Source organism: Numida meleagris, chromosome 12 (genome assembly GCF_002078875.1).
Source record: "Numida meleagris isolate 19003 breed g44 Domestic line chromosome 12, NumMel1.0, whole genome shotgun sequence".
NCBI classification, from domain to species: Eukaryota; Metazoa; Chordata; class Aves; order Galliformes; family Numididae; genus Numida; species Numida meleagris.
In genome coordinates this window covers 14,102,469-14,126,172 of record NC_034420.1, presented here as the reverse complement: position 1 = coordinate 14,126,172, position 23,704 = coordinate 14,102,469, and the positions used below count along the sequence as shown (strand labels likewise).

The window sequence follows — 23,704 nt, the reverse complement described above, 5'->3', positions numbered from 1 at the left end:
TTTGACAGAAGTGGCACAGAGGCTGTTCTAAGTTGAGATGGATTGAACACAGATGGCTGAAATGCATCCTGTGCAGCCTTTCCGATAAAAAAAAAAGAATATTACACCGATACCACCAGGTTTTATCCAAATTTATAGGGAAGTAATCAGTGCTCTGAATTTTGGTTTCTTCCCTTTACTCCTTCATCATCCTTCCCAGTTAGTGGGTTTTCTTTCTGTCACTGTGCCAATTTGGTGCATTAGTTTTCTTACCCTTGCAAAATACATTTTATACATCTGGAAGGGATTACACAGTTCTCTATTTTCAAATAGCTTACTTTAACAACTTACTCGCTTAAGATAGCAAGGGAACTAGATATCTGCTACGTCCATTTCACATAGGCAGAATAAAAATACGATTTTTACAAGCTACATAAAGCAAAGAGAAGAAAGAGCAGTGGTAATGTTAATTAAAAATGTGGTGATATGGGTTAGCAATGTGGGCAGTCTTACAGTCAGTACCGTGGTGCTTAATTGCCATGCATTTGTCTGGCTTTGTGTAGGCATCGTGTTAAAGCTGAGTTTTAAGGAGGATGGTGACACAACTTTGCAGATGTTTGCAGGGCATTTCTGACAGGTATGACAAGAAAAGGTGAGGGTACTCCTTTCAAAATTTAGCAACTGGGTAATAAAAGCTGTCATCATTAACAAAGAGAAGTCAATGAAGGCTTAGCAGAGGTACAATTACAAGTAAAATGGGGAGAAAATCGTAAAGGATCCTGAAACAAGGACTCGTAGCTTGCTTGATGCACTGGGGACTGGAAGGCTGGAGGAAGGGTGACAGCAGCAGAGGATGGCGTGGGCAGCGTGAGGATTGGGCTGCATTACCTGTGCAAAATTGTCTGCACTGTAATAAGAAAAAAATAAGCACTTGGAAAGAGCACTCAAAGAGTGATCCCTATACTAGAGAGATTTAATTCAACAGTTTCAAATGTTTTCTGATGATGGGGATGATGACATAATTGGGAGCACCTGTGGCATCTGCACAGACAATGCCAGTTAACAGAAGTGTATTTTTAATTGAGTAAATTATACCAAACTCTCTGGAAGTGGACTGATGGTGAGAGCAAGGGGTGAGAAAAGTGGGTACCGTTTTCTAAACTGCAGCTATTGAATCTTTTATTCTGAGCCATCATGTAAGATGTGGATGTACAACAAATACAAGTCCCACAGAAGCAACTAGGTGAAAAGCAGGCTCACTGGGATCTGGAAAACTGAAATTCCTCTACAAAAATGTGATTGGGAGATTAAGACGAAAAATTTGAATCAGCTTCAAATTGAAAAACTGAAGTTGAAGAATCTTTGAATGTTCAGCTACAATTACACTGAAGGTCTCAGTTCACCTCTGTGAGTTCTCCTTTTGCTCATAAGAGCTCGAGATTAACTCTGTTCTCTTTCTTGACATATTGATCAATCACATTTATTTTCTAGAATACGGATTCAATTACTTTCAAGAATTCCAAATTACTGCACGTGCATACATGTTCCATCATACTGTACATACGATGCAACATGGAGAATCCGTATACATCCTTCTTTTTACTTCTTTTAAGTAGTGCTCTGAAAGGGGGAAGTGGGGAAATCATTATTTCTTGTTTGGGAGCAGGTCTGGTCAGGAACTGAGCAGCCAATTTGTACCCTGACACATTGCCAGACAGAAGGTTCCCTTCCACGACCCCACCAGACATTCTGTTCCCTGCTCTTATAGTGCCCTGGTGCTGGCTCATATAACATGTCTCCCACGTCCGCAGTAAATCCAGCAAGCCCAGTGTTTTTATTGGGATTTTGAACCCACCTGCGGGAAGTTACGTTCCCTCCACACTCACAGCAGTCTGCTGGTGACTGATGGCATCGCCTGAACCTCTGTAGCATCTCTAAGAAATCCTTTAGACAAATGCTTTGTGCTGCTACCTCGTGACTGTTCCCTGTAAATACACCAGTGCCTGAGTTCCTATAGCCTGGGTTTCCAGCCCAGCAAACCTCCACCGGAGGGAAACAGATGGACTTGTTTTCATGAAATAAGGATGCTAGAGATTTTGAAATTACTTCTGAGATGATGTTAAACAGTAAGAAGGCCTTGTAGGTTGAGTTAACATTTTCACTTTATAATTCTGGCAGGGCAATGTAGTGCAATTGAATTCATCAGGTTTTCCTGCTTTTCTGTTACGGAGATTTTGAGGGTCTCCATTAAATCATCGTATCTGCAGAAGTATTACTTGGAGGGAACGCATTGCTCTGGGTTTAAGTTATCTTGCTGAGAACATTTTAATTTTTTTTTCTTTCTGTATGGATTCCTATGGAAATATCCAGTCCTGTTCAATTACATGTTTTCAAAATATTATATGTTTTCATCTCGGCTTTAGGCAGCGTGTCAAATATTCCTCACTTTTTGCACTTTATAAATCTTTAGAAAAAATTTCTTTTCCTTCTTTTTGTCAGATAATTTCTTCAAAAACACAAAGAAGGGCTAAGGATTTGTTTTATTTTTTCAAACAGAAAATTAGAGCAGGAACACTTTCATGCATGAGCTGTTATTTTCCTATGTGTATTGCATTTCTTACAGAGGGGCTCATCAGGTTCGTTTGAGGCACCAAGCTCACAACTATGCAGTGCTAGGGCTTAGAAATTCAGGAGTAGGTTGAAGTGCTGTGTGGGGAACCAGTACAAGCTCCTCTGAGAACTCCTACCTTCGTCATTCGGCCCGGGAAGGTTCCAGTGCTGTTCTGTGGCCATTAAAACGGCCTTTTTGGGGAGTCCCCATGTGCTGAGCTCCCCGTGAGGCTTCTGTGTGTGGTTCTGGAGCACATGGGGACCCTTCCCCAGCCACTCAGCCCTCAAGGGCAAGTGAGATTTCCAGCCTGTTTCTGTGCCAAGTTGCCTCTCGCTAGGAGAGCATCTCTGCTCGGTGCGTGCAGGTACTGGGCAATGGGAGCGTGAGCATCTGACATCAGGGCTTGGACTCTTCTCCAGGAGACATCAGACTGAAACTTGGATGATTTAACATCTGACTTACGAACACCAAAGGATTTAGCGTGCTGAAGGTCACGCTCTATCTCTCTAGTAATGATAGATATGAGAGCAGAACACCACTCAAGGAGCATTTTTTTTATTTTAATGACATAACCTAGAATCCCACCGTGCTTCTCGTGAGTTCGAATTTTTACATTCCAATCATTTCTTCATAGACTGTAGTGGTTTCTGTAGGGAGCTGGTGATAGAAGCACAGCTTTAATCATTGGTAATTTTTGTCTATATCCACCCAACAGCATGATCTGTTATCACCCCGAAGTGCCACCTTCACTCTCTTATTCCCTCTCTTTTGCTGCTTTTTTCCCCCATTGTTTTACACATAGCATCTCATATGACAGTTCATTAAGTCTTTAATCACTTAAGTTATATAACTCATTTGCTTAATACAAAGTGAGAATGGATAGAAAATTGTATTGACTGACCATGATTGAACATAATTACAGAGTAGGAATCGGCCATCTTTAATTAATTGATTGTAATGTAAATGAATTTATAACTTTTCTGTAGTGCTATTCACATTGTAAATATGCTTGCCCACTCCCATTTAGAGTGGTTCAATTAATTGACCAGATTATTGATTAAGTATTTTTCCTCTAATTGATTGAATGCTATATCTTTACTTACGTACTAAAAGATAAAGACATTAAGCTTAAACTTCTTCCTTTGGTCAGGATCTCAGGGAGCTGTAGAGGCAAAAACAATCACTCATAACTGAAGTCAGCACTGATACTTAGGTCTTCAAGTATATCCTCTTGTCATTCATACCATTAAAAATGAGATCATTCACAGAAAGTAATATTTTAAAAATTCTAAGATATTTACTTACTTTCCAATACAGGGAATGCTTTTGGAGTACAGATAAATGTGTAGTGTGCAGAGCTGGTTCTTTTCTCGATGTCTTATTTAACAACTAAAAAAAAAATCTATATCTACATCGTATGTGGTAGAAGAAGTGGTATGAAAAAACACAAAGCGTATGCAGCCTGGAGAGCTGCAAATGCTGCTTTCTCTGGCACTGGGTAAAAAAGGGAAGGAAGGAAAGAGAGAAGGGAGAGAAGATGGTATTTAATCCATGCATGGCACCACTTAGGTAAATACTTCTCATGATAGCAATTAAGACATTAATAGAGCACTTTCTGCTGCGGTCTGCTGGTATGTACTCAGTTTTGGTTGAACTTCCACATTTTCTTTGGAACCAGTTATGTTTGGGTACCAATCAAAATTACATTTTCTGTAATAGGACACTTCTGTGGGTTTTTTTTCTTAATCTGTTGTTCTACAAGCCGTTGTTTTTCAATGAAGCCAGCAGCAGCAAAGGTCAGGATTTATGTAATAATATTAGCTGTGAGTACAGAGAAAGAGCTAGAATAGGAACTGGAAGCCATTCCAAGCTCTGTTCTCTCTTCTCACAGAGTATCACTTGTTCATGAAAGAATATTAACATCATAGAGGTTTTCTCTAGCACTTTTGGAAATGAGGAACATTGCTCTTAATAACAACATTCCATTATTTTCTATCTCGCAGTTGTCAATAAATCACTTGTTAAATGAATCAGGCCTTGTGAACTTGGACTGGCAAGATTGATTTCTCTGTGACATTTCCTTAGGAAATGAATTAAATCTAAGAAAGAAATATGTGTGCACAGTGGCAAATTGTACTTTCACAGAGAGGGTATTTATGATGAATGGAAGGAAGATCGAGTACACATGCTTCAAAGAACACATTCTTGTAATGATGCACAGTACTAATATGATCTGAAGTAAAGATGGTAAGATCATAAGCTTTCAGTGCAGAATGATTACCATTTCCTTTGAAAGCATTATTTACTGTAAATTCCCGAGTTCCTTTCAGAAATACTTTGAGTCTTTTCATTGTAATTTACATAAGTCCTTTTTTTTTTTTTTTTTGTCTCTCCTCAGTATCTATCAAAACAACGGGGTTTTCAGCAGTGCCTTCTATAGACAGTGGATGTGAATTAAAGGGTGATTTTTTCTCTTTGCTGTCCTTCTTTACAACAGCTGAAGGAGGCTCCTTTTGCATTATTACTTGTAGGGAAGTACCTCTGTGATACCTTCCTGATGCACGGAACAGGTGAATGTGTGTCTCTCTCACCTGTTGTTAAAAAGCTCGATCCAATCTCGGTTTTCCTTTTTCACACATTTGTTTCTTGATGGCTTCTGAGCTGTGGGTCCTTCCTCTGTCAGTGAGAATTTCAGGAAGAAAAATATTCCCCAGTGACTTCTCTGTGATTTTCTGTACATTATGAGTGAATTTCATGTGTATTTAGTTTTTTTTTAAGCCATAGCAAGTGGGCAAACCTGATAATATCTGCAACAAATATTTGAGAATTTTCTATTTGAAAAAAGTACAGATTAACATTTCTCACACTAAAAGACTTATAATGTGGAAACAGGATGAAGAACTATCCGGTGCAAGAGCACAATCCCATCTTGACTGCAGTAGCTCAGTTGGAAAATACAGGCTTGACTTCCAAATCCAATTTACAACCAATTAACCATAGAGAATACCAAGCAGTTAGCTGAAATCCACACTCCTCCACCTTATGTAAGGGCAAACATTACCACACATGACATCACTTTTCACTTCTTTCCTCATGGGAATGAGCCAACATCCATCATCACTGACAAGTCAACATCTCCACCAACTCCACCCCAACATTTTACTAGCACACCTATTTTTTGGAGAAAAATGTTAATCTTGTACATTAGTGTCTCAGTATGAATGCTTCTCTAGGTAAACACACACCACAAAAAGGAAATCAGAGAATAAGCCCCATCATATCCCGTTACTGTAAATATTTATTTTAATGCTCCTAAGCATATTTATGCAGATCTTTTTCATCCTCGTTATTGGTCATCATCCCTTCACTAGAAGCTGGGGAATGAATGAATTTTATATCCGTAGAAAAAAAAAGCATCTCTTGGTACCCAAGCTATTTGTAAATACACACTGAAAAAAAGGACTTGATAGCATCCACAGTGCTGTCAAGTGAGGCAGCACTGCCTCCGCGAGCTACAAAAAAATGGTAAGTGAAGAAAGGTGAAGAAAGCAATTTTTGTTATTTAGTTCAGGACATAATCATTGCGTTTTACTTCATCAGTTTTCAGAAACAAAACAGATAGTTTGGCACCACAGATACCATGTTTATTCCAGTTAGTGGCTCAGCCCCCACGGATTACTCTGCAAAACATATTGCTTAGTTAATGCCCATTGCAAATGCTGTGTACCTGCTGAAGTGGTTCTTTTCCAGATGAAGGATTAGCACTATAATCGAGGGAAACATTAAAGCTTCCTCAAATCAAATTATTCAGAACAGTCTTAATTGGCCTAATAGGTAAATTTATCCAGCTTCACTTATAGGCTGTGTACCATTAATTAGTATTATTCATACACAGTTTTACTCGTTTGGATTTGCTCATCCAAATTTAACACCAGTACTTTAAGCCATTCCACAGATTACTTTTAAAGAACGTTGATTATCAAACTTGCTGAATCCTCTGGGGACCAAATTTATCAACCAAAGAGCACTCCTCTATTCGCCCCACAGCAGCCAAGCCACCCAGTTCTGCTGTCAGCTGCCCTGCAACCACGTTAGCTAGCACTATATTCCGTGCAGAATTACAGTGAATATTGCTTTACGGATACTGGCTACGATCAGTTATAATGCACGAAGAAGGAAATTATTTTTAATCTTTTCTGTGTTTTATGCTTTTGAACTTAAGCGTAAAGCACCTTGCCAGTTTGTGGTTTCCAATAAAACAATGGGACTTCATGGGGCTTTACTCCCTTAATGTGATGGCTGCTTTTTCTGAAAATGGCAAGGAGAGCAAATATTGTACCGCTCTGTAAATCTACAGGTATTCTAACATCCTGCTGTTAATTTGCTCAAACCTGCAGCAAAATGGAAATAGTAGTTTCCGGCACTCTCATGAAGTAAAATAAGTATTAAAAGGACAAAAGTGTGAAAAGATATCCTTGCATCCTTAAGGTTCATCACTAGAACAGTGAAATCTAAAATTCATGAGACTACTTTTGAGGGCAGACTGAATAATACATTCAGAGCCTGCAAAAGTGGAACTCGGCGTTCAATTGCATCCAAATAAATTCAGAATCTTGGAAAAGCAGAATCGAGCCCGCAGCCTAATTCTGATAGTATGATCTAAATGTACTCGAATACTGGTAAATCAAAAATCTAGGCAAAATGCTGGTTTAGCCAAAGGATGAATTCCTGGTAATGTCTCTGCGCACGTAAGAGAAGCATGTCAGAAGCGTGGGCTCTGTGTCCCCGTAGCGTTCCCAATTAAGAAGCTGCTGTTAGAAAGCTGCTGATGTTTGCATAAAATTTGTAAAATTTCATCTGGAGCTCCAAATCCTCACTTCTACAGGATGCCTGCCTGGGCCTTTTACAAAACTCGTTGATTGCAAACACTTTCAGGGCGTTGCTCCATGGCTGCTCTGATTAAATAATTATTCTGAAGAGCACCTACGAGAGCTGACAGGCGATGGGTCTGGAAGCAGGGCACCAGATCTACATGTAAATGAGTGCTGCCAGCCCCAACCCGGAGCGCTGCTCCCTCCTTTCTGCAGGTACAGTTCCAGCTCTTTGATTTTCTACAGAACGACTAAAGTTTAAATGAGATTCAGATTGTTTTCAGTTCTGCTTAAGCCATCAGCGAGTAACTAGGCCTGAGGAAAGGGGTCCCCTTCCATACAGCCTTTTCTCCTTTTCTTTGCTTTTTTTTTTTTTTTTTTGCTCACAGATCTGCCTGTGCTTTGGGAAGATGATGATAATTGCTTCTACAAAGGCTTACAACCACCCTACAATACCCTCTGTCAGCCTGGCCGCTCTCAAAGCTTTCTCAGCCGCAGTTCCCAATCTGTCACATTATTTTGGAATAAATTCCTCTCACACAAGCCATTTTTATCCCTTTCAGAATTGCTCAGCTTACAGTTCTTATAATGCCACAGGATGGTTTTTGATCTCCCTCACCGTGGTTTTTGGGGGTTATTAAATATTTTAATAGTGCAAATATTTTTTTAAAAATCAAGATGTTTTCAATAAATCATATCCTTGAATACACAAAACTCAATCCTCCCTCTAAAAGCCTTTAAGAACACAAATGAATATGAAGGGCTGAGAACAGAATGGACTTTTCTTTAAGTGATTCTTCAAAATACACATTAGTGGGGATTTTTGCAGCTGCATTCCACACTTTTTGAAGTTATTGATTCCCACAGCATCTGACTGGCCAGGTGCTCATTAGTATGTTCATCTCATACTTTTTTTTATACTGATAAAAGCAGTTACACAGCTATAGGAGGTACTGTCATGGTAGATAAACAACAGTAGGTTTTTCAAACTTTTTTTTTTACCTACAGTCCTCCTCGACACTCTTAGCTGTCCTCTTTTTAATCCCAGAGAAGTTTGCTTGTGCTTTAGCAGTACCCCAGCTCTTCAGACCAGGAGAAGAGACCGTAAGGCTGAAGCATCAACTCAGCCAAACACACCTTGTTAGCAACTAAGCCACACCAAGTTCTGGAAAAGAAGAGGTCCCAGCACCTGGGAGATCTCCTGTTGCTCGCACACAGGAGCAGCTCCCTAACCAGAAGCCAAGCCTCCATTTGCAGTGCACCTCGTTCAAATCACATGCAGTGAGAGCCATGTTTCTAAGTGCCTTTGTTGATGTGTTGTATTTGATGAACCAGCCAACTCAGACGAGTGCATTTGCTGATGTATCAGTTGCAGTTCACTCCTGGGAAGCTGGTGGCACTTCCCTGCTGTAAAACTGGCTCCAAAAATATCCTATTCAGATATGGAATCCATTCAAATTTGATTCTCAAAATATGCTTCTGTACTAAAATTACTCCCTTGCTTCATTGTTTCCTATTGCCCTGAACACTTCATTACTGCTATGTATTTCCTGGCTGGATGTATGCATTTCTCGACTTGGGAAGGTGCAGTAGTGCAGAGATAACTCTGATTTCCTTCCAGGGGATCTTTGCAACCCACTGGGGAGCTGTGTTGTCTCATTTGCACTTTCTTATTGAATTTCAATCAGCTCTCCCAACCATTTTCTGGAAGAATTCCCGAGCGACATCTTCAAATAGTTCTAGCCCCATGCTGTCCAACAGCTCCTCATTTTCTCTTCTAGGGCTGTCTGTGTTTTCTCATTTGAGAATAATTCACCACATGACAACATTTTGCATTAATGAAGCCCTGGTGGCATCAGATGTGGTAACATTCAGTAGGGAACATGGAAAATAAGTACATGGATATGAACAGCATAAAATAAAAATCAGCTGATGTGCAAAAAAGTTAATGAGGGGGAAAAATAGTTTCTGCCAGCATCCGCTGACTCATAAGTATCTCTCTCTCCATCCTGCCTCAGCATAGACAAATTGGATTTATCTTTCACTTTGCAGAGGTCCCTTAGGAAGCTGGTAGAGATGGTGGGCTTCTGCAAGAAGGAAGTGAATCTCCTTAGTCGCTTCCTCTTTTTCTTGCATGGTAGAATACCAGCCAGACATACCTGGCAGAAAGGTGTCTTTCTAGTAAATTCCTGGGTCCAAAGAGCAGATTTAGGTGGTGTCCTAAGGCACAGCAGTCTCTGAGAAGAATGCCAGGTCACAAGGAGTAGTCAGTGTGCTCTCTGGCCCTCTGGAAACACTGCGTGGTAAGACACATGTAGGCTATAAATCAGAGTGCTGCTTTTACATTTCTATACAATGTTCTGTATGCTGTTTCTTCAGATGGCAGAGTGGTTGTTACCTTACGGTAACAGGAGTTAAAGCTCAGGCTTTAACTCCTGAATAGGCATCTACTAGTCCAGGACACAATGGCATTTAGATCTTGTAGCCATAAAAATAATAAATTTCTTCATTAAACCAAACAAAAATAACAATTATTCAAAAGATCCAGTGGTAACCATAATTCAGATTGTCATACGTTCTTTTCTTCCATCACTATACATTTGCTAACAGAAACATGCTCTGCACTGATTTGCCTGGCAGAGTGGGTAGGGATGTGCCAAAGAGATGAATCCTGAAATCTGGTTCCTTTGGAGAAAAGGAAATATAACATGCAGGTTTTCTCCACTTGTTCTAAGGACTACTAAGGATCAGACCTATTGCTCTTTGCTTTTGTTTGTAGTTGTTTGCTTAGCGGCATATGCAGCATAAAAAAAAAATAGGTTACAATCAAATATATTATTTCTGGTCTTTAACGGAAAGAATCATATTTTACTACTTAGGTATTCACTGCAGAAATCCTTGAAAATAAGGGCAAAAAATAAGGGAAACAAATGGTGAAATGTTTACTTTTTGTGAAACAATAATAAAGTCAGGGAGCTCATTAATTTTAATTTGAAGACATTTACAGAGATGGAGTAGTGTAAGGGGAACAGAACAGAACTAAGGTAAGCAGTTTTATCCTAGGAGCCACTGAAAAATTCATGCATTTTAAAGGAACAGTATCAATAATGAATATCCCTATTTACTATGACACTTCACAAAAATGATCTACTGTCATTATTTTTTCCAATTTAGATTCGTCTGTGATTGCACTAGTCACTATAAAAATTGCATTTAATTTCATACATAGCCACATTTTCAACCCGTTTTTGAGAAATGCTGCATGTGCTTAAGCTCTAACATAGACATGCTATGATACCATCTTGTATTTTTACTTTTTTCTCTATATATAATCTTTTAATTTTTGTTCTGGCTGTTGCCTTCCTGTTCTGATTGAACGTAAATAGATCTGCCCGTTTCTTCACAAATACTGTCAAATTTCTAATTTTACTACCTGAGTTCTGCTCTTTCAAGCTCAAGGCCATTTTCATTATGGAAACCAGCAGCTACCCTTATCATCAGCAGCTCAAGTTATTTCACACTGTTGTAATTCAGAACAATTTACCAAAGATCGGAATCTGAAATTTCTTTTCAGCTCAAGAAAGTGGAGCAAAACAACTTCCTGGATCTGTAAAACTTCAGGTTGTCTTAAGTCTTTCAGCTGTGCCTTTGGAAGGTTTATAAGAAATACTTCTAATATTCAAATTCGCTCATCTCAGTATTCAGTTACCTTATTTTAAACCCAGCCAGGTTTTGTTTCTACTCATAATTCCTTTTTTAGCCATTCAAGTACCTGAAAGCACAGTACCTGCTAAGCTGTTAGTAGTAAAGTCAGGTATTGGTGGCAGCCTCCCATGGGCTCTAAGATGTGGGTGACCAACGCTGCTTTAAGATCAAACCAACACTGTATTTTTCTAAGAACCCAGGCAGCCACTTGCACGCATTGGCCTGGCCAGTGTTTGAGTGGTCCCGACTAAGTGCAACTGGAGCACTTTCTCTGAGACAGCACCAAACACGTTGGATGCACGCATGACATTGGATGATGTCTGTGTCTTCCACGTGAAGAACATTTGTTCAGTAGTCTCTGTAAAATGGGGTGGAAGGAAGGGAGGCATGAGGAGAGATGATGACTACTGACTTCATCATTCAGAGCGCAGCATGAACTTCTGGAAAAGTCATTCCAAGCAGACAGGTTTTTTCCAGTGGATATAATTCTATCTCCCCCTAAATTCAGGCGATGTGGCAGAATTTGAACGAGAACATTACGGTGAGCTATCAGATGGAACCCAGGAGGCTAAGAACCGTGCAGGTGATGATATTTTAGTTAGTAGCTGACATGGCCAAAACCTCAAGAGGGAGGCAGCTCCCACACATCTTCCTGACCAGTTCTGAGAGACCTCCAGCATCAGTATAGTTTGGATGTTTTTAAAATGAACCTCCAAGCTTCCTAGGCACTTAGCAAAGATGAACTTCCTGGGGTTTTCACAATTAATGCAAGCACAAAAGGAACTAGCATTAAGTACTATGAAAACAGATGTACGCTTTGCCTGCAGCTTTAGAGAGCGAGCTTTGTAGCTCTCAATCTTTGTTTATACAGTTCTAGCTGAGGCTTGTGTTTTAAATGTACCATTATAAGGGAGCTTCAGATCAAAGCCTATTTCGTCTTCACAATAACTCAGCTGCTCCTGTAGTCATCTCAGAGTCGGAACTGCAGGATCTTGGCATCTGCTGCTTTATTTATAAGATGAGGCAAAGCAAGTGACAGAAGGATCAGAGGTGGTTATCAGCGTAGGTGTCATCCCTGTGGAAGAATAGCCACCAAATGCCAAAAACACAATACAACAAATATACCCACCTAGAACTTTGTCATGAAGCGTTGATGATCACAGGAGAAATTTTAAATAAAAGACCTTCATTTTTTGAACCATCAAGACACGTTCAGAATGCAATGCCACTTCTTATAGTAAATAATCTATTCCCTTCTACTTTATAAATATCGTTGTCATAGTACTTCATTTTTTATTATTATCAGAAGTTGCCAGAGGGCTCAGCGAAAGGAGCAAATTAGAACATTCCCTCTTTTAATGAAGAACGGTGAAATACTCGTGAAGGTCATTATCGCCACAATTGCATCAACCAGAACATGTCAGATAAAACACTTGGAGTCATCTGCAGGTCACATACACAAGTGTATGTTGTATGCATGTGTGTGTACCACATTTGGAGTGGGGGGTTTATCTCGATGTTTGCTTTCAAATCAGCTCCAGCAGCAGCAGTTGTTACGCTATGTATTTTGCATGACTAGGAGCAGAGCCACTCTCAGATGCATGAAAGCTGACACAACCTTTTCTTCCTTCAGTTTTAAAGCTTGTTCCAATAATCCAAACAAATTTAGAAGCCATTGCAGATGGATTAAATAAGCTGTTGAGTGACATAGTAGAGAGAAATTATAGAGATGTCAGAGAAAGTATAATTAAAATTGCTATATTTTCTATATTATTATACAAAGAATAATAATATAAAAATTAGTACAAAAAATGACCATAATTTTCCGTCAATTTCTGCACTATTATACATCTATTTCAAATCTTTTAAAATAGTGTTATTACAGTGTTTTAAACTGTATGCATTTTACCATATTACTTTGCACCTGACTGTCATTTTAGATAGCCTTCAAAAAGAGAAAAGCAAGACTTCTTTTTCTTCTGAATTATTGAAACTATGTCTGTCCTATTTCTAACCAGAGGAATATAATATCAGCATTGGACAATGTCATGCTGGTTTGTGTTGTATTTCACAATACACATTTTAATCAAAGCTAAATGGACTTATCCTCCAGGCTTGCAGCACAAATGACTGAACTGCTTTTTATAACTCATATGTCTTACAAACACAACTCCTACTTTTCTGCTTCTGAGCCAAGCAGCAATCAAGGCCAGTTTCTATGGATGCATCTATTCCCTCTTGCTGCCCAGGGTATGCCATGTCTGAAATTTCAGACTTTGGGTTACATTGGGCTCTCTTGCAGGATTTTCCATTCCTTATTCACATGCTCCATATTAGGAACCTCTGCATCTTTTGAAGATAGAGGCTCAGAATTAGTGACGTGTTTTCTAAGCTGAATTCTGCCACCAGATCAGTTTTCTTTTGCATAGAAAGGGCACTAACCTGAGTAGCTAACTATGCCTTTTACAAAGCTTTTATTTTCTTTCCGTTCAAAATCTCTCTGCATTTGCAGTTTTCTTTCTTCTACAGTATAAAACGTAGCCCAGCTCCCAGGGAGTATTCACAGGCTGCACGTTGGCATCCAGGGAATAGGAAATTCACTTCTTAGTCTTTACCTATGAGACTATTTAGTATTGTAAAACAATAATAGGAACCCAAATGGCCAGTCTGTCCTCATTCAGCTGGTAAAAATATTGTACTGCCTGTATGAATGATCACAATGACACCAATGGTAATGATAAGGCAACAGATTCATGCTGGAGAGACGGCAGATAACAGGGAAATGAAATGGTAGAAAACAGGTAACACACTCTGTGAGCCTGGTTGCATAGCTTGCTTATTGTGAAGTACGGAGTAATGTATCAGTATAACTTCTTTTCTGAACCACACTGTAGACTCCTTGCTTGTCATGCAGTACCAGAATATTATGGCAGCAATCTAGATACTAAAGCAGTAAAGTACTTCTTTACCACCAAGTTTTGCTTAGAATTACCTACAGCATGAATTATAAGGCTTGTTTTCTAAATGACTGGAGAGTTTACAATATTGTATTGCTTGGCTGGAGTAAAAATGGCTGTGAGAGAATATTCCATACTGATTGAATCTTATGCTTCCACAAGTAAGTTCAGCTTTAATGTTGATTTGTGGCACTGAGCACTTCAGTCACTCCCTGAAAGAATGAAATTAAATATTATATTGTTAATTTTCACAACCCATGTGTATAGATTAGTATCTGCAGAGCTGAAAAAGTCCATAATGGAAGCATACCTATAAAAACTCAAGCCTTTACAGCATGCTAATGGCTTTCCATCAGATCACATTAATGTTTTCTGCTTGATGAAAATAGGTATTTAGCAACAATGCTTTCAGTTTGTTAGGAATAAATAACTACTGGAACAATTGCTTCACCCTTGGGAATTAATCTGCACTTTCAGTGCTTGCTGTTGAATCACTCCATGATTTAGAATGATTCATAGTGGCTTCAGCTTCAGATCTGAGGAATTTGGTTGGATCCAGCAGCACATGCATCCTCCTCCCGCGTTCGCATTGCCTTCACTCAGAGAAGTGACAGATCCGGCTGCTCCCCATAGTCAAAGTCAGAGGCTACGCCACAGATGTCGTCAAAGCACATCAGCAGTGAGGGACGAGAATTAGCGCTACGTGAGGACACGATAGCAGCAGGCTGGTAAGGCAGAACTGTCAGTGATGTCATTAGCAAGGATGAAGTCTGGTGTTTTTTCCCATTTGAAAGGTGCGGAGTATGAATTGAAGCCAAATTCTCTTATCTCGAAGAAAATACACACAGCAGTGGAAATGCATATTTGCATATGCTTGCACCGTGTCTTTCTCACAGCAGCAGATTTTAAAACGGGTGTTGACAGTTGACTGGACAGACTTCAGTTGCTAGAGCAGAGCTATGAAGAGCTTCTTCCCTTGGAGTTTCTGTTCATCCCACATTTTTTAATCAGTGCCTTGAGTCATGCCAATATCCATATTGTCTGCAGCCTACATATTCTCTCCTTAAAGATCTTCAAATAGCAAGGGACTCATTATCACATCCATTCCTCCTACAACCCTATTCTTCTCATCTGAGAAATGTTACTTGAAGCTTCTATTAATAGTAAAATAGTACACTTTTATACTGTATTTTTCATGAAGTCGGTCCTTGAAAATGCTTTATAACTTAAACTGATGCAAATTTATATAGAAGGATCTTAGATCTGCTTCCTCATTGCCTGATATGTAACCAAAGGGCTTTACCACCAGGAATGAATCACTGAGTGCTGAATCGTAGATATCTGGCCAGAGTCTTGGCCTGATGATGTCGAATCGATGCCCTCTGAATGAAGTGTCTTAAATTTTGTGTTCCAGAACAAACTGGGAATGATTGGAGACTTCTGAAAATATTCAAATACAATGAATAGAATTGTATGCAGGCCCATGAGGTAGAAAGGCAGGATCTTTTCAACCATGCACAGTAGCATTAAAATTAATAAAAGAAATGGAAAATAATACTTTGGCTTTCATGTGCAGGGGAAAGTAAGATGGAGGACACACAATACCTGTAAAGAAACTTAATAACTGCATTAAATTTTTGCAGTTTTTAAAGAAATTCATTGTCCACCGCATATTAACAGAAGTTTTGGTACCTGTTATTTCTGACCCCAAAAATACTGAGAACAGAATCACCACAGCTTTGAGATTTCAGCATGTTCATTGCCATCCTTGGAGCAGTGAGTTCCACGTGGGATGACAAGCGTGGGACTCAGCTGATCCCCAGGAAGGTGGAAGGAGGAATGTTATGAGGGGCGGAGAATTGGAGAAGACGTAGTGTGGCTTGCCCTGTGAAGGATATCTGCCTCTGTGGCATAAAATCTGGCTTTGTTCTGCACAGCAGGAATAACAGAATTGCCTGGGCATGTAAATTTTGAACACTAAATATGATACAAAAACAATAATATTTTTTCTGACAGAATCTGGTGACTAATGCAGCTTTTTTCCTTAAAAATATTTGCTTTGGATGGACATGAATCTCTTGGCAAAAAAAAAAAACTGGAAATAAATAGGTATTTCTCAGTAAAAAAAAAAAAAAAAAGAGCTGTTTTACCCAGCTAACAAAATGGAACTGACAGCCTTCAGAGGAGGCAAAGTCCCATTTGCAGTAGAGCTAGAGCAGCATGACAGCTTTCTTTTATATGTATATAAAGAAAGAAACGTATTTCCTATGGCTGTGATAATAGCACTATACTAAGTCAAATGTGGTTATAAATTATTCCGAGCATCTTGTTCAAGTGGTATGTCTAGGCAAGTACGTCCCTCCTCCCCATCTGTCTGACTGATATTTTTGTCTGAAATCCTAAAAGGTGAAAACATTTAAGTTAAACAGTCACATCGCTCTAATGGAAAACCTGCAGATAGCTCATGTCACTGCTTCCATCGCAAATCACCTCAGCTACTGTGGACATACTGGAGTAAAACTTTTAATTCATTGTGATTTCCATTTTCTTTTTGACTTGCGTCCTTTCCCCAGACCTTCTCTTTTACTCCAGGGCTCTTAGTTAGAAGGAGTTTACAACCATAAGTAAATCATATTTTTCCATCAGAATATCTGGTGACAGTTTTTCCGCTGTTTCTCTCGACTCAGTCTGATTTGTTCTTTTTCCAGCTTGCACGGACAAGGAATTGAGGAGCCTCGCTTCACGACTAAAAGACTGGTTCGGTGCTCTTCATGAGGACGCAAACCGTGTCATCAAGCCAACAAGCTCGGAGACAGCACAAGGCAGTAAGAAATCACCTTTCCAGTTAACACTGATGTTGCAGGCAGCTTCCCAGCCTGGGAGAGCTGATCACAGCTGCTAGTGCCACAGTGTCATGTCAGGCAGGTGCCAGCAAGCGAGCAATTTCACGGGGGAGCTGATCCTGCAAATAAATAGCTGCCCTGTTGTCTGAAGGAGCTGCAGTCATTCTGTGCTCTCTCTCTGGTCCTAAGAGACAGAGAGACCTGTACAAGCTAGCCAGGCAAATAACTGGGTCCAAAGACTACTGAGGTCACATCTATACTGGTAAATAAAGCTGCTCAGGGACTTCCTCAAGCCCTGGGGTTAGCTGGCATTACATAGTTTGTGTCTGTACAGAAAACTCCATGATCCTCCAAATCAGTGCAGCGGTCCCCAGACCGCCAGGGCTGGGGGATGTTCGGGATGGACAACAGCCTCTGCTTGTCCCCAGGTCTGTGCCTGGGGGAATGTGCCAAAAATACAGCACACAAGCAAACAGAAGATTATGCTAAAGCTGAGAAAGACCCACTTTAGATTTTATTTTACAATTTCCTGCTAATGCCTTGTATAAGAAAAAGATAGATAACAACATCCAGATAGTAGCCACAGAGTTGGAATAGCTAAATGGTGCGGAAGGCTGGAATCTGTTGTGTCCCAGGTATTTAATAACACCATCTTTGCTTCCTTTGATGATTTTTATTTTTTTTAAGAAAGGAAGAAAATGAACAGTTTAGAGGACATTTACTCTCTGCGGGTTAAACCAACATGACTGATTTTGATGTCATTTACCCACCAGGGAAAGGAAAAATTCAGATAACAGCAGCAAAAGAGGTCATCTTCATCAGAGAGCAGATGTGAATTTATTTTCTGTAAGGACTCATTAATCCTTTTAAACAGCATGTCCCAAATCACAAGGGCCCTGGGTTACAAAGTAGGATGCTCAGGTTTTATCTGTCTGTGTGACTCACCTTCAGCTAACTGCCCTCATTCTCTGGGCTGAGCTGCTTAAAGCTGGGGTCCACACACACATAATTTCAAGGTTTCAGTCAGCTTTTACTTCTTTTACTTCTCCTCTGACCCCTGCACTTGGTTACGCAGTAGCATGGGGCTGGAGAGGCTGAACGTGCAGTAGAGCTGATGTAGCACGTTGGGATAAGCATTTGCTGTTGGTCCGTGTCTGTACTTCTACTCTTGCACCACTTTTGAGTTTGTGTATATAGTGGAAATGCTAAGTCCCAACTTGAACCAGTGACTGAGAACCTGGTGGGAAGGCAGGGCCAACCCAGGGGAGCTCAGGTGTATGCAATGCACCTGAGTAACCAGAAGGGGTAGAACCAGGATCCACCCCTTCCCAGACCTCATTTAAGGGTTGGCAGTGGAGGAAAGGGTATCTTACTGGAGATCCCTGTGTACCTGAGGCCTTCCAAAGGTAAGCAGATTTTCTTCTTTTGTTTATGTGTCTATGGCTGCTGCACTGGGGCTTGTTCTCATTTGCTGTGGCCTAGGATTGTGCTACCCCTCTATTATTGCTGTACTTTCCATCACATTATAGCATTACAGCGTAGCAAGAAATTGCTCTTCCTAAAGAGACAGAATATACCCAAGGTTGTACTGCTCAGAACTATAAGCAAATCTCATTAATGTCACACAACTGAATCTTAAAAGTAGGTGAGAAAATAAGGCACAGTCCATGTAAAATTTTTCATCAGTTCCTTACTTAGAATAGTATTTTAAGAAGTCAGTATCTTTAAAAGCGTGTGTCCTACATACTTCTTAAACATTCTTATCATGTAAAGGAATTTGAACCATAGTGCAAAAAGACAACTGGATGCGCAGCCAATTACGGCTTCAAGATGTGAATCCCCTTCAGACCCCAACAACAGAAAACTCCAGGGACAGAAAACTTTTTCTGGAGTCCTTCATGCCTAGAAGCACATGAAATCCTGTTTCATCAGACTTTCAAGGGGCTGCTTCTCATGCAGATGACCCGTGAGCTGCTCAGGAGGAGCTTACCAAAGGCCAAAGATCAACTCCATCCCTGGAGGTGGTGGGTTTTTTTTTTTTTTGCTGAAGCAATTTCAGTAAGGAAAACTTTCCTGGTAATTCTGTGGTGTTTGCTCTGATTCACAGAGGAGCTGTTATCTCTTTTTAGTTTAGTTTTATTCCTGGCAGCGTTTAAATGAAAGGCTGCATTGATGATCTTAAACACTTGATCTCAACAATGTTCATTTTTAGGGTGTTGACTTAGTTTGGGACATTTTCTTATTTTCTATGGGTGGATGGGCGGGGGAGAGAAAAGAAACTTTCTGAGTTAAGATGTCCAAATTGTTACTAAATGCCACAAAACTTAGGCTTGTTTTTCTTTTTAAGAGATTGCAGTAGTTTTCTTGAATGGATTTGCTTGTGCCAAATTTGCTCCAGTTCTCTCTGGAAGCCCTGAAAATAGACACAGAGTACGGACAGCAGGATCTGGCTTCCTCTAGCTTCAGCTTCAAACACTTGTGAGAATGAAAGGGATCTTAAATAGGGCTCAAAATTCAAAACGAAGTTCATGTATCCAAACTGAAAAATACATCCATGTGAATCCTGGCAAACAGGACACGCATGGCTCTGGAAATATGCTCTGATGTACACACTGCCCCCTTTTTTTTTTTTTTTTTTTTTTTAAACAGCTCTGCATGTCCTCCCTTCCTCACCAGGCTGATCACTTCATTAAACCAAACTGGTTTGGTTGGGCTTGTAGAGTGTTAAAGGCATATACATACACCCTCAAAGTAATCCATTTTGGGAATGCCCCTGTGGCAGTAAGAGAACAGATGGTGGGATGCGATGACTAAGATGCCTTGGACACATCAGCTGTCTAGAGGAGGTGTTCCAGCAGAGATTTCTCTGTGCTACATTAAATCTTCAAGATGTTACTGTGAGTGTAAATAAGCTCCTTGAGTGTATTAATTTCACCCCTAGGTGAAGGGAAAAAAAATGCTGTTTTTTGTTTTTTTTTACTTAGCTGAAAGGAAAGGGATAAGGGCAAGTCATTGTGCTTCAAATCTCCAGCCTCCATTCACCGTGCTATCGGTGAGATCCCAACAAAGCACCACAGTCAGGGAACTGTCTTCCACATTCTTTGTGCAGTTGAAATCTCTTCAATAAATAATATCAGTAACTCAGGGACACGCTTTGAAACAAGAAATAATAAAACTAATTAGGTACTAAGATCAGATTCAAATTGCTCCTGAGCCTGTTGATAATTCATAACGTTCCCAGGTTACATCTAGATAGTTTCTTTAGTAGGAGTGGGAGTTGTTTTTCTTGTACTAAAGATCTATGCAATATAAAGGATCTTTTCTGGGGAACGTTTCTTCTCCTCCTTCCTTTATTTTAAGTGATAGGGGAAATTAGGTTAATTATTCCCCTGCTAGTTTAACTCTATACTTTAATAAAATAAATCTGGCTCATGTAAGTCAACCCTTGAAGAGGGAAAATAATTCTATGTGCCATAAAGTGTGTTTATTTTTAATTATGATTTTCCCTTAAAGATTTTTTAAATTTATTCCATTTTAATGCAGAGGAGGTGGAACGTTGTAGATATTAATGGGACATTGAGTCTTTCACATGTAGGTCATCAGTTTGAATTCTTTCCAGAACTGTAGTGACTGAAGGAGGTTAGGATGCTGAACAGCTGTCAGTCAGAATGGGAAGCGCGATGGTTTCAACCAAGGTCCCATGTGCCAAGTGACCACATGCCCAGATGAGGGCAACCACCACAACTGAAACTAACTGGCATCTGTGTTGGCAGCTTCTGCCAACAGGAGGGATATGAAGCCTGCTCCATTCTCTTGCTTCTCACCATAGGCAGCGTAGGACTAAGCTGACACACAAAAGATCCCACTGAGGCTGCTGGTAGGCCAGGTCTACCATGTTAGAATTCCAGCCTGCTAAGTGAACACTCAACTGACTACAGCATTAGAGTGTGTGTTTTATTTCATCCAACATATTGCATCGTATTTGTTGATAAGTGTATTCTAAGACTCCCAAAAGGAGTCAGTTCATTCAGCATCACCTGGTCTCACCTAGTCTGATGGGACACAGCGTTCTCCCAGGGGAGCTCTGAGAACCACCTTCCATCAGCTGCACAGGCTACACACTAAGGTAGAGCCTGCACTGCACTCTCAGGCCACACTTCCCTTTCATTTTTCATTCCTGTTGCTGGGTGCAGAGAACATCTACATTGCTGGGTTAGGACTGCAGTGCACCCAGAGGTGTATGGGTAGTAGCTTTTACCAGGAGACAATATGAAGTGGAGGCAGACACTACTATTTACCTTCAGCCACATGCTGAAGGACAATTAAAGAATTGGCCTTTTCACTGATAATAGCCATCTAGCTGAGGATTCTCTATTGTACCTACTGCTGTAATATTTAAAGACTTCCAACCCAGGCTGCCTAATATGCAGCACTGCTTAATAGCACAGCCTCTTAATAAACCTCATCTAGAACTCTGGTGGCAGTAGTGAAAGCTCCCTTGTTTACAGGAAATTACAATCAAAACCTCTTCATCTAATGTAATTAACTGTCTTCGTAAGTGACCTTTCATGATTGTATCTTGCATCCAAGCCCTGATGGTATGTCACAGAGCAGCTTCGTGTTCAGATCACTCACCATCCAGTGATCTGCTCCGACAGCTCAGCGCTGCGGGCGTGCTGCGGTGGTATCCCTGCGTGCCCACTGTGCACACAATGATTGAGACTTCCCTGCAGGGAGTAAAACACGACTCAGAAATAACCCACAGACACTGAAGGGGGCAAGTTTGTGCCAGCATCTCCTCCTCCCTGTGTTGATGCTTGCCCCTTAGGAGATGGCCTTCAGAGAGCCACAGGGCAAGGCAACGCATGCCATGCTGAGCTGCTTGCACAACAGACCTTGTAGCTATTCACCAAAGTGTCACAGTGTGGCACAAAGACCATCACCAGAGAGGGCATCTGTGCAGGAAAAAAGCAGCCAGCAGGACCTGGTTGTTTCTCTCCTGGAAGCTTAGAACTGGGCTAGCTGAAGCATGTAGTGGTCCCAGCTCCACTGTGCAACTAAATATCACCCCTTGTGTGGCTGACTGCTGTCAAGCTGTCCTGGGGACAGGAGTGAGGTGCAGAATGCACCCCCACAAGGCACCAGCCACCACCCAGCCCTGTGCCTCTGAGCTCTGTAAAGGCAAAGTCAGGGTTCTGAAGGCATTTCACTCAACAAGAGATTGTGCAGTGACCAAATCCTGCTTGTCTTCTTCAGATGAATAAAATAATTGAAGTGAACAGTCCTAATTGCTTCAGCAAGGCAAGCAGGCTTTCTCCCTACCCCTAGTCGTACAGCCTTTTTCTTTTTCACTGTGCTCAAACTCAATTAGATAACATTAGAGAAGATAACAGCACAAAAATGTGATGAAATGTTCAGCATGATCTCTCTCTTCCCTGCCTGCACTGCCTCTAGCCCTGAGGAAATGGTGTTACCCTCTTCCTTTCTCTGAAAAACATGTATTATAAATGGCATAAACCTTCCCATTAGTTAACCCTTCTGATTGTTCTCCATGTCACTGACAACCTTCAGCTGCAGTTGCATACAAAACACACAGCTTCCAGCACAAAGCATTGCTCTCCTTTGGTTTCATGCTTAAAAATAGCAGGTAAGCTGCAGAGCCTGGACAAACTGTCAGCGTGATTCCAGCAACATCTTAGGTTTCACGTTAACAAAGCAGCATCTAGAAATGGGACTTGACACTTACAGCACAGAAGGCTAAGCTTGACCTCGTTCAATGAAAGATGCAACAAAAGGAAAAAGCCCATCAGGCTGCTTCACGTGGCCCGTAGCAGAATGAATGGTGCCCAGGCATGCTGTGCAGTGTGAGCATGTGGTGCTGGGGCAGGAGGTCCAGGTACCCCCTGTGCACATAAATCCCCAGCCAATGTATGCATGTCCATGCTGAAACTGAGATCCTTATTCTGAGATTTATTAGCACTAGATAACAAATGTACTCTATTGCACCATAAATAATTTGGAAATTAATCCATGTTTGCGCCAAGCATTAAAAGTGCAGTGACAGTAGGGATTTATAATGCCGTGTCTTGGTTGTGAAAGAAGGCAATGCCACTGGTTTTGTGGAGACTGCAAAATACTGACACATGCATCTCATATACATTGTGGGTATCCATATGCATGACTTGGCCTTCTGGTGGTACTGCTGCTGTTGCAGTCTTTTAAGGCTTTGGGCTGTTAAAATGAATGATGATGATGGTTTCCAAAGTGCTAGAAGAGCAGAATCCTGCTTTGCTGCACAATCCTGGTGTAGGCAAGGACAAATAGTGCTGGCGTGGTGTACAAGGTCTCATGCAGCTCTATGGAGCTCCCAGCTGAAGCATGGCCATTCTTCAGTGGGGTTCAAGCAAAAGAGATGCCTCCTCCCTTCTCCCCCCCCAGCTCACCACAACAGCTCACGATTCAGGTCAAAGCGTGTTGCTGTCCACTGCCGGAGGAAGGGTTTTGAAGAGACAGAAGCTTGGCTGAGAGGTGGAAGGTGAGAGCACGCTAGGAAATAATTAGATCAGGGAACTAGAAAGAGATCTTGGAAACAGGATTTAAATTGCATTTGGACTCAGCCTAGAAGATAGAATGGAAGGAGTTCAGTCTGAAAATTTTGTTCTGGTTTGACCAAGCCAGGTTAGTGTTCAGAGGCCAACCAAAAAAAACTGAGGATGGCTGCAGCTTAGCAATGATTAC

The 23,704-nt window shown here is 40.8% G+C and overlaps 1 protein-coding gene and 1 long non-coding RNA gene across 5 annotated transcripts in view; one reads left to right on the top strand and one right to left on the bottom strand.

Moving 5' to 3' along the window:
- The window catches only part of SPOCK1 (SPARC/osteonectin, cwcv and kazal like domains proteoglycan 1), a 257,432-nt gene that overhangs the window by 222,713 nt on the left and 11,015 nt on the right, over nucleotides 1-23,704 (top strand). For all 4 annotated transcript variants that reach the window (XM_021410534.1, XM_021410531.1, XM_021410533.1 and 1 more), the window contains one exon: nucleotides 16,832-16,948. In XM_021410534.1, the coding sequence (XP_021266209.1) occupies nucleotides 16,832-16,948 (117 nt within the window). The remainder of the gene's footprint in view (nucleotides 1-16,831; nucleotides 16,949-23,704) is intronic.
- Nucleotides 3,130-4,453, bottom strand: LOC110405321. Its single transcript, XR_002442805.1, has 2 exons — nucleotides 3,694-4,453; nucleotides 3,130-3,247 (listed from the first exon to the last, which is right to left on the bottom strand). It is a non-coding gene; the product is annotated as an uncharacterized LOC110405321 (long non-coding RNA).